At 35.7% G+C, this 15754-nt stretch overlaps 1 protein-coding gene across 1 annotated transcript in view; it reads right to left on the bottom strand.

The window, feature by feature from the left end:
- GCFC2 (GC-rich sequence DNA-binding factor 2) overlaps nt 1-15754 on the bottom strand; it is a 59485-nt gene that overhangs the window by 4662 nt on the left and 39069 nt on the right. Inside the window, exons 12-15 of the mRNA XM_042783117.1 lie at nt 13930-14033; nt 8347-8423; nt 6086-6152; nt 3929-4079 (exon numbers count right to left, since the gene is read on the bottom strand). Coding sequence (XP_042639051.1) covers nt 3929-4079; nt 6086-6152; nt 8347-8423; nt 13930-14033 — 399 coding nt within the window. The remainder of the gene's footprint in view (nt 1-3928; nt 4080-6085; nt 6153-8346; nt 8424-13929; nt 14034-15754) is intronic.

Raw genomic sequence — 15754 nt, 5'->3', positions numbered from 1 at the left:
TGTAAAGGTCTTTTGTGTCCCTGGTAAGATTTATTCCCAAGTATTTTATTTTTTTGGTAGCTATTGAACATGGTTAGTTTTCAATAATGAGTTATCATCTAAGGACCTACACAATTTCATTTAATCCTCAAAGTGATTATGAAAACTGAGTATTATTCTTCCTGTTTAATAGTTTATGGTTAAATACATTTTGAGAATTTTCCCTACATGATTTGTCAAGGGTTTCCTATTTTGTAAAAAGTCATACTTTAAGGCTAAGGATTTAAAACAGATTTAATGAAGACACTCTAGTTGCATTTGCATTTCTTTGTATACTCATATTCCTGAGAAATTTGTACAAACACTAATTTACAACTAAAAGATGAGAAATTTCCTAGATACAAAACATTGTTACTTAGACACAAATACTATAACATATGTACATTCAGAAGTATTTCAAAATAAGAAATTGATTTTCTAGTATATTATCTGTAGAAACAAGTTAAGGTTAAGGAGTTAAGTAGATGATTCTAAGATAAACAGAATAAAAAATACATTATTTTTGATCTTCTACCAATTGAATACATTTTTTTTAAATGTTCACAAAAGCATGAGTCAGTGTATGTGCACTTAGCTTTTCTTGAAACAAGATGTTATCATAATCATCCTAAAGGAAATACATTATTTTGTGGAAATTTTTGGTGAAAACAGAAAAATGTTAAGGGGAAAAACAAAAGAAAACCTTCTTCATAATGGAAGGAAGGAAAAAAGAAGGGTAAAAGAGGGGAAGAAGAGAAAAATTTGAGATTATACTATTCACAGAAATCCTGGACAATCAAACAGGTTATGTTACAGTTGACAAAATAAATATTTTATAGAGAATCTAAAGTTGGGATAAATGTAAAATTACACCAAATACATAGAACCTTTATTTAATTTATAAGATAGATTAAATAAAGTTTCTGGAATGCATTCTTTCTAAAATAAATCTGGTCAGCATTTAAAACATGCTTGAGGAAAAAACATTTATCCTATTCCTGAATCTCCTTTTTAAATTATTCAAAAAACACAGACTGCAATTGCCTAAGGCAGAAGAGCCTATAATTTTGTGATGTAAATTTCTCTTTCAAAAAATTTTAAATCCAGCCCTTATTGGCTTACAATTTCACATCGCTGCAAGCACAAGCATCAATAAAATTCTCATGTAACCATCTATTTTCTCTATATATGATCCCAGGATTTAAGGCTGCATTTTCTTATCCTGGTCTTCTAGCCAAAGCTATGTTGTGGAGAGAGGATGTACAAATATACTTCCTGACACAGTCAAAGGAGACTAAACTGAACCTTAAACGCACGACATGGATGATTTAGGATTTTTGGTATATAATGTTTAAAACTGCATGCTATAAAAACTATAGCCAGAAAAATCACTGTTGGAAGAAATTGATATATAAAGTTTGTATGTTATTGTTTTTTCAAATTTTATATTATAAAGCAACTATTTTCCCATATTGTTAAAAATTCTTCAACATCATGACTTTTATATATAGACTATAACATTTTTTGGAGATTTACATGGTTTCTACCTATCTTTTATTATAAATAATGCTACAAGGAGATTCTTTGTACTTAAATCTATACATGTATATCTGAGTTTTAACTTAGGATAAATTCCTCAAAGTAAAATTATTGAGTCAAATAGTTAAGTATACATCATGCCAGAATATTCTCCAGAAAAGCTGTACTCCTCTTCCTATTCCTGCAGACGGTTTCCCAGAAATGAAGCACTGCATATTCCAGCTGAATGATGCTCCTGAAACAATAAGTTTCCCAGTATTTTTGACAATGCTGGGAATTATAATTTGAATAATAATAACAAAAAAAAACTTTGCCAAGGTAAATACCTTACATGTAATTTGCATTTCTCTTATTATTAATGCTGTCCATCTTTTTTACATTTATTTTTATGTATCTTTTGCTACAATTATATTTTAAGTTAAAATTTACATAGCAAATTAGGTTCCTATTTAATAATTCCTACACACATTTTTCAGTGATATTGGTTATATTTTTACAACATGTCATCATTCTCATTTATTCTATTCTGATTGTGCCATTCCCAGTACTCTAGTTTCCCTGCTCCCTTACCTTCTCATTTTGGCTTTTGAGTAATTTTTGATACCTGGTGTCCTATAGATGATTTTTAAAAGCAGCTTATAAGTCACAGGTGATATTCTTTATTTTATCAGCCAATCTGTTAATTTAGCTGGTCTCAAGGTCAGTTTAAGGTTTAAAGAGCATCTCAGTGACAGATTCAGGGAATCCTCTACTCTCAACCAGTCAAGTCTGGACTTTTTAAGCATCTGTGTTCTATGCCACATATTTCTCCCATTCTCTCAGGATCCATATGTTGTGGCCTTGATCAGAATGGTAGTGATAGCTAGGCACCATCTAGTTCTTCTGTTCTCAGGGTAAATGAGGCAGTGGTTTGTGCAGACCATTAACTCTACAGACTACGATCTTCTCTGGATCTTTGGTTTCTTTTTCCTCTTTTGTTCCAGACTAGCAGACACTAAGAGTTTTATCTTAGATGACTGCTTGCAAGCTTTTAAGACCCTAGATACTACCATATTTTCACATAAAACAATGCACATGTTAGGAATTTTTTTTTTTTTTCCCCCCAAATGAGCTCTCTCCCTGTGAGGTATTTTTGTAAGCATGCTAATTATTTTTTTTTATATGTGCCTGTAAAAACATTAGCAATCATGCTTCCAAAAATGCCTAATGGGGCAGAGGAGAGAGTGCAATTGGCAAAAAACAAAACAATGTGCAACATACACATTGTTTGCATAACCACACGGTACTCACCACACTAGGATGCAGAATATACACTTTGTGAACTACATTATGCCAATTAACTGAGTTATCTCACAAGACTATGGTCCTAAGTCCTCAAACCTAGCAAATCAGTCTCATGAGGTATTCAGTTATGTCTAAGAAGTATCTCTAACCGTGTCCCCTATGCATATCCTTCTTTGGTGAATTGGCTGTTTCATGTCTTTTGGCCAGTTTTGGTTGGAGTATCTGAACTGTCTGATTTGTAAAAGACTTTTTGTATTATTTGTATTATAATCCTTGTGAGTTCTAGTTTTTATTCATCAATTTCTCAACTCCCTTTCTTTTAAATTCATCATTATAGAAAATTTTGAACACATACAACAGTAGAAGGAATAGTACAGTGAGTTCCATGAACCTAGTCCCCAGGTTTAGCAATGATCAGTTAATCTCTATACTCTTTTGATTTAGATTCACCGAAGTTTTCTATTTTTGTTAACTGTACTATTTTTTTTTCTCTTAATTTCTTCTTTTGTCTTTAGGCTTAGAAGGACTCCCTCACTCTCAGATATGGCCATTTATCTTCTTAGTACAGTATTTTAAAGTTTTCTTTTTTAAATTTTATTATTTCACTTGAAATTTATTCTGGCTTATAGTGAGAGGTGAGCATCTAACATACTTTTTTTTTGTCAACAGTTAACAGTGACAGCATCACTTATTAAATATATTTCTTTCCTTACTGGTGATATTTCAAACCAGTGTATTACTTCTTAGAATCCATAAGCGGCCAAACAGTTGTCAACTGGAGTCTGCTCATAGATGACTTAGAAGACGACTTTTACAGCCAACTATTAGAAGAAAGGCTTGATGACCTACTTTAAAGAATCACCACTGAAAACCCTCCAGAGCATAGTTCTGCTCTGACACACAGGGGGTTACAATGAATCAGAGTCAACTTGATGGTAAACTGATGGCTACTTCCAGTTTTTCTAGCCTTTTAAATTGATTAGTATATTCCTGTGCCAGCACTACAATTTTAGTTATTTAGCTTTAAAACAGATTTTAACAACTGACTTAAAAAAAATGCTAAAATTAGAATCAGTTCCTACGTAACTTACCTCACTGCACTTTTTAACAACATCTGACCCAGGCACAGCATTAAGAAGAGCAATAATAAGGTAACGATTTAGCAGCTTCCCCAGTCCAAGCTCTTGCAAGGCCTCATCTGGGAGGAGTCCATTCCAAAGAAGAATATTGCGGAAGAGCTAAAATAAAGTATCACATAAATACGTACCCTTTTCCCAAAGGGAAATTGTATTAATCTCCAAAATCTTAAAAGCTGGTCAAGCACTTTATACTCTCACTACAATTAGCCCTGGTGGAACTGCCAATTTTAGTATGAATACAAAATACCATTTCTGAATAAATACCTGATTATTTATCACCTTCAAATATTTGCTCATCTTATTTTAATTTTCTAGAATAACCACTCAAAATGCATCTGAAATAATGTTACTGAAACCCTTCCAGAACAATTTTTCTTCCCCTAATTCAACTCCCAGAGCTCAAGGCCACTGGGTGCAAGATCAAAAGACCCCAGGATTCATAAAAGGCCACCGGCAAAGCCAGTGCTACTGTTACCAATGTGTGACCTGGAGAAATCAATCAATACTGAACATTTCATTTCTTTGATATATAAAATAAGATTAATAATAACCTGTGAATTTGGCTATAACCTGGGTAAATACTCATAATAAATTTTAATAAGCATTGCTTGCCTCTTCCTCCTGTAAACCCAGGACTTCCTGTGTATTTTCTGGTTTCCTACTTTCTTCCCAGCACTACACTATCACTCTTAGTGCTGAACCACATGCCACTTTATTGACAAGCAACTCTTCTTCACATTTTTTCTTATTGTTTGTATTGCCCCCTCTTCCTGGAAAACCTTTTCTCTGACTTAACTACATGGCAAATATCAATTCACTCCACTGAAACCATTCTTGCTAATTTTAAGTCACCTATGACCTTCTAAGGAGCTCTGGTAGCATAGTGGCTAAGGCACTTCTAAGTGCTAACCAGAAGGCTGGCGGTTCAAACCTACCAGCGACTCCTCGGAAGGCAGATGGGGCAATCTACTTCAGTAGTGATACTGCCTTGGAAACCCAAGGAGGGGTTGCTATGAGTTGGGTTCGACTCGATGGCACATAACAACAACAACAACATGACCTTCTAACTGCCAAACCTATTAAATGTTTTCAGGCTTTCTCTTATTCTCTTTGGTGATGCGCATATTGTCTTTGGTGATGCTTAACACTCTTGTCTTCATTTTTGAAAATTCTTCTCTTAGCTTCCCTGAAGCTAGTCTCTTATAACCACTTTAAGGCAGATACCTTAGAAGATTTCACTTTCTCCGTCCACCTCTCATGTCAGTGTTTCCCCAAATTCTTTCCTTAGCCTTCTTCTCACGCTTCACACAATCTCTTCAGAAGTGTCATTCATGCCCATGGCTCCAAACACTGTCTAAATGGGCTGACTGCCAAATCTCCAGCTCACACCTGTTTCTTGAAATTCAGAGTCATATATTCAATTGACTCCTAGACATCTACACCTATATATTCTATAGATATCTTCAACTCACTATGTCTAAAACAGTCTCACCTTCCCTCTCAAACCTGTTCTTCCTGTATCTCCTCCAATGTCTACAAATAATGCTACCATTAAGCTAACCTGGCTAACACCCTACATTTCTCATATGTAATTAATTAATCATTGTCCTTTCAATGCTTTATCCTAAACAGCTTTTGATTCCATCTTCTTATCATCCCCATTATCAAAGACTTACCCAATGATTTTATCCTTTATCTTTGAGATCAGGGTTGCCCAACTATGGCCTATGGGTTAAATGCCTGCTTCCTGTTTTGATAGGGCTCACAAACTATGAATGATTTTTATATTTTTAAGTCATTGAAAAAAAATGGCAGTAGAATTGTTGTTACTTGTGAAAGTTATGGGACATTCAAGTTTTCAGTGTTCATGAATACAGTTTTATTGGAACATAGCCATGAGCATTTGTTTATGGCTTCTTTTGTACCCAGTGGCAAAGCTGAAGAGTTATGACAGAGATGATGTGGTCTGTAAAACCTAACACATTTCCAATCTGATCCTTGTAAAAATATTTGCAGATTTCTTCTTTATAGTAAACTGGATTTAGAAAAAGAAAAAGAAAAAAAAAAAAAAAATCCCCTTGCCCCACCCCCAGTTTCCTGCTTACCTTCAGACCTGACCAGAATTGTCTTTCTTGGAACTTTGAATGTGGTGATGTTTTGTTTTCTACAGCACTAATTTTAAACAAAGGAAAGAGAAAGAAGAAAATGCAAAGAATCATTGTAGTGCCTAAGATATATGACTGCTAACCAGAAGGCTGTTGGTTCAAACCCACCAGCCACACCTCAGAAGAAAGCTTGGGCAATCTACTTCTGTAGTGATAACCCCTCGGAAACCCAAGGAAGGGTTGCTATGAGTCAGAATTGACTTGACAGCAATGAGTTTGTTTTGTTTTTTGTTTTTTTTTGGTTTAGAAATTAAAAAACTGGATTTTTTTAGCAACAAAATAGACTTAATGGTACATAAGTGAAGGTGCTGATGATACCTGGTGATATCTATGAAAATTACAAATACATGTACACTCTGACTCAATAGTTGCATTCTGGTAATACCCCATGGATATACTTGCACACATACAGAATATATGTACAACATTCATAACATACTTGTTGGTAATGGAAACTACTAACATGTTCATCAGTCACCCTTACATACATACATACATGTTGTTGTTGTTATGTGCCGTCGAGTCGGACCCGACTCATAGAGACCCCTCCTTGGGTTTCCAAGGCAGTATCACTACGGAAGTAGATTGCCCCATCTTCCTTCCACATACATACATACATACATACATACATATACACACACACACACACACACACACACTCTGCCATTGAGCTGACTTTGACTATAGCAACTCTATAGGACAGAGTAGGTTGTAATTAGTAGGCTGTAATCTTTGTGGAAGCAGACTGCCACTTCTTTCTTTTGTAGAGTGGCTGGTAGGTTTGAACCATTGACCTTTTGGTTAGCAGCTGAGTGCTTAACCACTGTGCCACCATCAGTTACAGTACATCTATATTATAAAATATTATGCGGGTTGAGAAAAAGGTTCAGAAAAAGGTTGAAAAAACTACTTAAAGATGACATGAAAAGATCTCAAAGATTTACTAAGTGAAAAAAGTATGGTATAAAAAAAATCACTGGTTCCAACCATTTACAAGATACATCCTTTTCTACAGAAAGCAAGGGAAAAATAAGATAGCAATTATCAGCATTAACTTGTATTTGCACAAAGAAATTCCAAAAAGGTTGGGGGGGGGAATAAAACCAGTGATGATTATTGCTTGTGCAAGTATATACACAAGGGGGAAGGGCTGACACTAGGTAGATAAAAGTCAGGAATGGGAGGGAGTAAGACTTTTCATTTTAAATATAAATAAATAAAAAGTAAACACCTTTGAAACATGTACACGTATTCCTTATCCAAAAAATTAAAAAACAAACAAATCTTACCAGAATTTTTACTTGCAGATATCTCTTCATGATTTAAAGTGTTAAATCTATCTATTTCTCCTCAAAAAGATTACCAGCTGCCATTGTATTGACCCTGACTCATGGTGACCCCTGTGTATCAGAGTAGAGCTGAGCTCCACAGCGTTTTCAATGGCTGAATCTTTCAGAAGTAGATCACCAGGCTTTTCTTCTAATGCGCCTCTGAGTGGACTTGAACTACTTACCTTCTGGTAGGCAGTGAGCATATTAACCACTTGTACCACTCAGGTATTCCACTCAGAAACCTTAAGGTTTTTTTTTTTCCCTCCATTCCACAAAGCTCTTTCATCCTATGAGGAATACTCACTGGATAACTATACTTCATAAACAGTTACACTATAAATAGATGCTTTCTTAGCAACTTTATGAACATTTATCAAATACTACTGTTTCCTAATTTAAAGTGAATACAGAATTCATTGACACAGTTTCTGGCCTAATGCTGTGTTGCTTCTGTGCCAGGTCTGTTCTGTTCTCAACTTGTTCTTCATCCTCGTAACAGCCTATGAGATAAGCACTGATTTTATTTCCATTTTTCAGATGAGAAAACTGACACATTGAGAGGCCCAAGGTCAAATGGTGGGTCCAGTCTCCAGAATCTGTGTTCCTAACCATGCTGCTATGTTCCTAACCATGCTAACACCTCCTATGTTCCTATGATACTATGGAAAAAAAATATGTCCAGCAAGTGCTAAGTACCACTCCTGGCACAGAGCAGGTGCCTCAGAAATATTTGCTGAGAAATCAATTTGAATCTTGACAGAATATATGTAGGCTTTGAAAACACTTAGTTTCTTTTTCATTATATTTTCAAGCAAATCTATATGATATAATTAGCGATTTCAACCAATCTAAAAAATTAATAGCTCTTACCTCTTTGGATACAGAGGAATAAAAACATCATCTTCGATTGCCTTCTTTATTCTTGAAACAATGGATTTAAGTAAGCCCTAGAATTGAAAATTTGAAAAGCATAATTATAGTCATAGGTAAACATATGTTTAATAAAAAAAAGTCATTTTAACAGTAGTGGAGGTTTGTACATGCTCACAAAATCTGGTGTTAAAATAACTATTAATTGGTATGGTGTGATGAATCGCTTTTATATGGCCTTTCTTGCCATGGTCCTGACTCTTACAGAATAACTGTGTGGGACTATGCAAATAAGGGGCTTGTGGCCCACCATGGGGGTTGCTGGACTGCTTGCTAATAATGCAAATAATGTGCATGGAATTTATGTGGGGGTGGGACCATGCAAATAAGGTACATGGAACCCTAATGAAGGGATTGGTCAGTATTCCCTTACTGCTAGGCTTAAAAGACTGCCAATCCCAGAGCAGAGGGGGACCTCATTACCTCAAAGAAAGAAAAGTCAGGAGTGAGGCAGGTACTTTAGACCTGTGGTCCCTGTACTGATAAAGTCATTAGCTAAGCTAGGCCATTAATTAATAAAAGTTTTAAGTTCTTTTTCTGGGTTTAAAAAAAAAAAAGGGAAACAACAACAACAACAACAAACTCTTTTGTTTTACTCTACTTCTTCAACACTTTGAATTCTGTTCAAAGAAAAAAACAATAATGTCCTAGACAACATATTCAAAGGAATATCTGAGCTTATGTAAATCACTGTGTTTGTGTTAGGGAAAAAAAAGCTGTGCTTTGATTTTTTTCCTTTAATTTAAATAGTTGTGAATGCTAGCCTTGACACACATTTCCATATTGTTTAAATTTTTGTTTCTTAAAAATAGTTTTTCTTAACAATGCTATGAAAGATATTGAGTCAACTGACAAAAGTAGATTATGGATGGTAGACAAACATTAAGTTTACTGAAGTTGACAACTATACTATAATTATGTAACACAATATCCCTATTCTTAGCAAATATGCATCTTACCATCAAATTATTCAGAAGGAAAAAAAAATGTCATTTGTATATATAATGAGAAAGCAGATTATAAAGGAAATGGAGCAAAATATTAATAAGTGAATCTGGGTAAAGGGTACACTGGTACACTATTTTTATTCATGGAATGTCCTGTAAGTTTGAGATTAACTACAAATAGTTTTTAAATAGAACAAACCCAAAAACTCACACATTTTAAAACAATTTTGAGTTCATTAACTTGTTCCAAGTATTAAAATGCCTTTTTTATTTGTTGAAAAAAATAAAGTTCTTCAAACAGTAAAGTTTAACAAGCATTCTGAACTACACTTTGAGACTTGCATACACCCCCCTCCACCCCCCGTGTAAATATGCTTTAAAATAGCTTTGCAAAGGCACTTATAAGCCCTAGACAGTGGTTTTCTCTGTATGTCCATGTATGGCACTGTTTTTGGGGTGCTCAGGGAGAACGAGGGCAGGTATTTTCCACAGCAGGAACACCTTTGCTTGTGTGCGTGTGTGTGTGTATTGGGTTCTGTAAGATTTTATTTCAAAAAGGTATTGTTGATAAAAATGGAAGGCTGAAAACCACCAATCTACTTCAATACCTATCTGATGCTTGGATTCATTTTCACAACTCCAGCAAATTGTCACTCAAACTACACCTAACAATATTTACCTATCTCCTGAGGCCACTTTGGGCAGTTCTTGACTATTACATTCAATTTAGAAATGAAGAACAAACTTTTCTCTCAAATAAACTTCTCTCCCCCATTGCTTCTTCCATTCCTTGGTCCTAGTTTATCCTGCAGGATGATACAAAATAAACCTAACCCCCATTTCATGACAATCCTTCAGGTTTTAAGATTGTGATCACATTTTTCCTGTATCTTCTCTTTCCCATTTTATCTTAGTTGGCACTCTCCACTTCATATGCTTACACCCAGTATTAAATGCAACATTCTCAGGGAGGTCTAATCTGTGGGTTGTTGTTGTTGTCATGTGCCATCGAGTCGGACCCTACTCATAGAGACCCCTCCTTGGGTTTCCGAGGCAGTATCACTACGGAAGTAGATTGTCCCATTTTCCTTCCGAGGAGTGGCTGGTGGGCTTGAACCGCCAGCCTTCTGGTTAACAGTCAAGGCCGTAGGGACTACGCTACCAGAGCTTCCAAATCTGTGGGTAGAGAGCACTCAAAACAGCACACATCTATAAAAGGATTAACTCCTGTTAGTCCTTCAAGTGACACTGTTGATTCCTATTTGTTATAAGCTCTTTCTATCCTAGCTATGATGCTTCAAAACTTTCATTTATGTAGTTAACTTCTGAACATGAAGATCGGATATATACTTTAATTCCTTTTAAATTTCATCACATGAGAGTTAATTCATTTTTCCAGTCTTCCAAAAAACTTTCGGATTTTAATTCTGCTATATATAAGTCTGTGACAGAAATCTTGGTATTTTCCCATAGGCAACTTAAATTAGCATGCGTTTTATAGCCTCATTCAGTTCAATACAAATACTGAATAGAGTAAAACTGGAAAGATATCTAAAGCTAAGAGACCCCACATAGTAGCCACATTTCTTAGTCAGTATTCTTTAGGTACAATCTACTAGTTTCTATTTATCTAATTATATAAATGGTAATCTTATCTTTCCCTTTCTACTCCAATAAGAACACCATAAAACTCAAACCAAACCAAACCCATTGCCATTGAGTCGATTCTGACTCATAATGACCCCCACTGGGTTTCTGAGGTGATAAATCTTTATGGAAGTAGATAGCCCAGTCTTCCTTCCATGGATGGCTGATAGGTTTGAACTGTCAACCTTCTGGTTAGCATGCATTTTGGTTACCAGTCAAATGCCTTAAGCACTGTGCCACTAGAGCTTCTTACATAAGATAGTTAAATACTCTGTACTTGTATTACATATCCCTTATTTATCACTGAAAATACATGAGATAACTATTTGAGAATTTGCTTTGATAAACAAATGTTAAGTATCATTTGTATTTAGGTATCCTAAATTAGATTATAGTAATCACGGCTTTCTTCCTTTAAGCATTCCTAATCCTCCATACTTCAGAATCTTTAGCACCTTAAATAGAATCAAAATCAGGCACTAGCATACAGAACGTATTTACTTCTTACTTTTAAAAACTAGAACTATGCTGCCTGACTCCATTCTTCTACAATCTTTCTCATTCTTTTCAATTCCTTATAAGTCACTGGAAAAAAAAAAAATGATTTCACTGAAAAATCAAGAGTGATTTCACTGAAAAATTGTCTAGTAACCTAGAATATCATGTGGTCCAATGATTCTCAACTGGGGATGATACTGTCCTTTGAGAAGCCATTCTGCAATTTTGGAAACATTTTTGGTTGTCAAGACTGGGGGTATACTACTGGGATGCTGCTAACTGTCCTAAAATGCACAGGCCAAACCTTCTTCTTGCCCCACCCCATCCCACAACGAAGACTTAACCGGTACAAATGGCTACAGTATCAAGGCTGAAAAACCCTGATGTAGTCCGGCCTCCTACTAATGTTATAGAACCTACAAAGCGGAAGGGCTTCCAGAATAAAAAACTCCAGTATAAAAACTTCATGAGTGGATCTATAATACTGGTGAAAGGTTTCAGTGATTACAAATGCCAGGCCTGACATTTAGCATCCAAATGCTTTTTGATAAGTAGCTTGGTCCTTCTGGGCCCCAGCATCTTCAGCTATAAAATGTAATTAACATTAACACGTTTCACAAGGTAGTGATGATCAAATGAAAAAAATGTAAGTATTTTATAAATGGCAAAGTACTATCTATTTACATTTAGGTTATAATAATATAATTCTATAGAGAGAGCAAATACAGAATTACATGCTTGCTTTGTATATGTTATTTACTAACGCTCCTTCTATGCTCTGTAACAACACAGAATATATCTTATTCCTTCTTTGGATATAAGCACTATCTTCTCACACATCTTCTTTTCTTAAGGTTAAATATCTATAATTCCTCCAGTGGTTTTTATGTATCTTACATGTATTTTTATCCTGTTGGAGATAGTGGAAAATACATTCTTTTTCCATCAATGGCCATATATTCAAATCTTATCCTTCAAGTCCTAGCTCAAATGTCACCTCTAACATAAATTCTTTCCTTATTTCCATGTTAAAAGCAATTTCTCTCTTGTGCCTCTTTTTGAACTTTCATAGCACTTTATCTGTGCTTTTCACAGGGAAATAATGTGGTCAGAGATGAATTCAGGATTTAGGGTCAGACTAAACAAGGTTCACATCCTAGTTTTAAGTCATGGTGTTAATGTGGACAAGTTTTCAAGACTCAAGTTACTTCATCTATAAAATGAAGGTACCACTTATTTTTAATAGGACTACCAGGAATAAATGAGATGACAAAGGTATAAGATCTAACAGAGCATCTAGTACTTAACTGGAATTAAGTAAATAGGTATTCCTTATCTTCCCTGTTTGTCCTCCCTTTTCTCATTTTCTGTTTTAAATGATAGCTTACACATATCTTATTTCCTCTAGTGATATGCTTCTTGAAAGCAGAATCAGTCTGGTATCCTTCTTTTCCTTCTTACTTCTCCTTACAGCCTTCTTCCTTCATAATCCCAATTATAAATTCTAAAATTTAATGGTATTCATATTTTGAGTATGAGATGCCATCTTGATTTTCAACCACTGTAGTCATTCTACCCTAGTACTTTGCAATCTGTCAATTTCTCTATTAATTTACTTAAAGCTCAACGTAATAGGTTTACTTATTTGACCATATGAGTATATAACATTCTCAACAACAAACAGGAAATTAAAAAAACAAATACCACAATGAAAGTAGGATTCACTAGATTCTCAGCAAGGCCTCTGTATAAAGTTCTTCTTTATATCTTATATTCAGTAAACTCAATTCCAGATGACTGTAAAATGAAAATCAATCCTACTGGACTTTAAATTCTTAAGGAAATTACTGCTCTCAACTTTAGCAGAATACCAGTAACTAGATTATATAGTAAATGTGAGCCTAATTTTGAAATCATTTTTAAAGCACATGCCACTAAAATTTTGCCAAAACACCAGTGGCAATGAGTTTTGTTTTATTCTGTTTCTTTTTGAAGGGATGAATTTGCACTAATGCATTTATGTTTGTTCATCTTTGCAGGGCCAATATATATTCATAAACCTGAAAGATGGTTGGATGGGTTGTGAGAACATGCCTGAGACCATTCAACAGAGAGAAAGCACCAATAAGAATCAAAGGTGTAATGGGGGCCTTAATACATATGTGTATATATCCTTTCATTAATAACAATTACCTCTCTTGTTACAGTGTTCAGAAATATCAAGGCTCACTCTTGTTCTTTTATTACAATAAGAAGGAAAACATGGTCAATCCTAGCTTATTTCAATCCCATAGAAATCTGTTTTTCTCCAAATGGTTTCTTGTAAGTACTTCTTCCGCATCTTCTATTAAGAAAGGTTTGTAAAAAACAAGTTACAATAAATCAAGAAGTTCATAACTCTAGAAAATGCTACCTGCTTGCCTTTACTTACTTCATTTTCACAAGTTGAATGCTCTTCAAGAATCATCCTGCAGTGTGTTATTAAACTTGTTGTCTGTGAGGTTGACAAGGGATCCCAAATGAATTCCACAAAGTCTGAAACAAGTATTTCAGGGATGCACAATTTATTTACTACATTGTTTTTGCCTGTCACATGCTTCTGACAATATCTCCCATCTCTGAAAACACTATCTGCCCTGGGATTTTATCACATTATACTCTTTAAACATGTTCATGTCAGTTACCACAAGAAGCCAAAGACACTCAGGCTTCACACCCTGGATTCTTATCTGGAACATTGTCTTTTCTCACCTCATCTTCTCACCTCTCACTCCTGAAACCCTCCCACCAAGCCCTCTGGAAATGAAATGGTCAATCATCAGCAATCCCCCATTTTCTCATCTTCTGCTGGTGTGCCTCCTTTGCCTTTTTACCCTAACTGAAGCTGTCTCTCCCTGATGCCAATGTTTCCTTTGCCACCTTTGTCACAGACAATCCTTTTCTGTCCTATATCCTTCATACCCGGAAGTGAGGTATATATCTTCCGTATTGCTCATTTCTTTCCTTCTCAAAATAACTGAGTTTATAATCTCACAGCAGCAGACTATGACATACTACCTCAACCTGATGAAGTAGTCTTCACACTGGAGAACACTCCCTTTTATCCCCTGATGATTATCAACTTCTGGGACTCTGGCACTCTCTCCAACATGATTCCTAAAATAATTCTTACCATTTCAAAATGCATCAGATAACTGTTCCAGTACTCTGGCCTCTCAGGTCGCTGATCACCACTTTTCCAATAACTGCATGCTCCATCCTTCCTCAGCCACTCACTCCCATGGTTGTGCTTTATACCTTGTCATTACCAGTAACTGGACCCCTCTGTAATTACAGTTTCATACACCTTGCTTGATATTAACTACCTCCTATCTTTTCAGCTCATTCCCTCTAGTAGCTCTACTCTACTTCGGCCCTATCAGGACCTATAATCTATGGATCCGATCACCTTTCCACAGTCTTCACTTCTAGCATCAACTCTTTCCCTCCTTATTTTGTTTAAAATTCATGGTCAGTCATTACAATTACCTATTTGCATACACTGACAATTCCCTTGCCTCTCTTGGACTTTACTGAATTTGCCTGACTAAACTACAACCTCAGTCAAATCTATCTTGTTACTGAGTTTGTGCCTGCAATCATGCAGCTGAACTGTGGCTGAAGGTGATGACTACTTTATATTTATCACCATGAAACTCAAGCAAGCCCTTAATGCTATCTAGCAGTTATACTGTTTCCCTGGCCCATTCACTCTCCTCTCACCTAGATAATTATTTCACACCTTTTCTCTCCTCCTTGCTCTCACTCTCAGGTGATGGACTGACTTTTCTACATGACTCTTTCATACATTCTCCTTTCTCCTCACTCTCATTCTCGACTGCTCATCTACTTCCTAACTTGATGAGAAAACAGAAACAATCAGAAGAGAGGATCCTCAAGCTCTGACCATAATAGCTACGCATCTACCTGCTATGCCCATATGCTCTTAGTTAGCTTCTGCTCCTATGTTGAAGCACCCATGCTCCTAGCTAAGGCCAATCCTTTCCTTTGGCATGAGATTCCAACCCCTTTGGCTTCCTTGCTCCAGCAACTGTACCCTCTCACTGTGGCATCATCATTTTCACTTCTACTGGAGCTTTCCCATAGGCCTACAGACAAGATGTTATCTCTCTTGTTTGAAAAAGAATTCCTCTCTTGGGCCTACACACCCCCACTATTGCCCTTGCTCCATTTCTCTCCATCCTTTTTTTTTTTTT

This window comes from Orycteropus afer, unplaced genomic scaffold (genome assembly GCF_000298275.1).
Source record: "Orycteropus afer afer isolate SDZICR_OR568_19922 unplaced genomic scaffold, OryAfe1.0 scaffold00687, whole genome shotgun sequence".
Classification (NCBI taxonomy): domain Eukaryota; kingdom Metazoa; phylum Chordata; class Mammalia; order Tubulidentata; family Orycteropodidae; genus Orycteropus; species Orycteropus afer.
The sequence above is the reverse complement of the archived record's forward strand: the minus strand, read 5'-3'. Positions and strand labels throughout refer to the sequence as shown.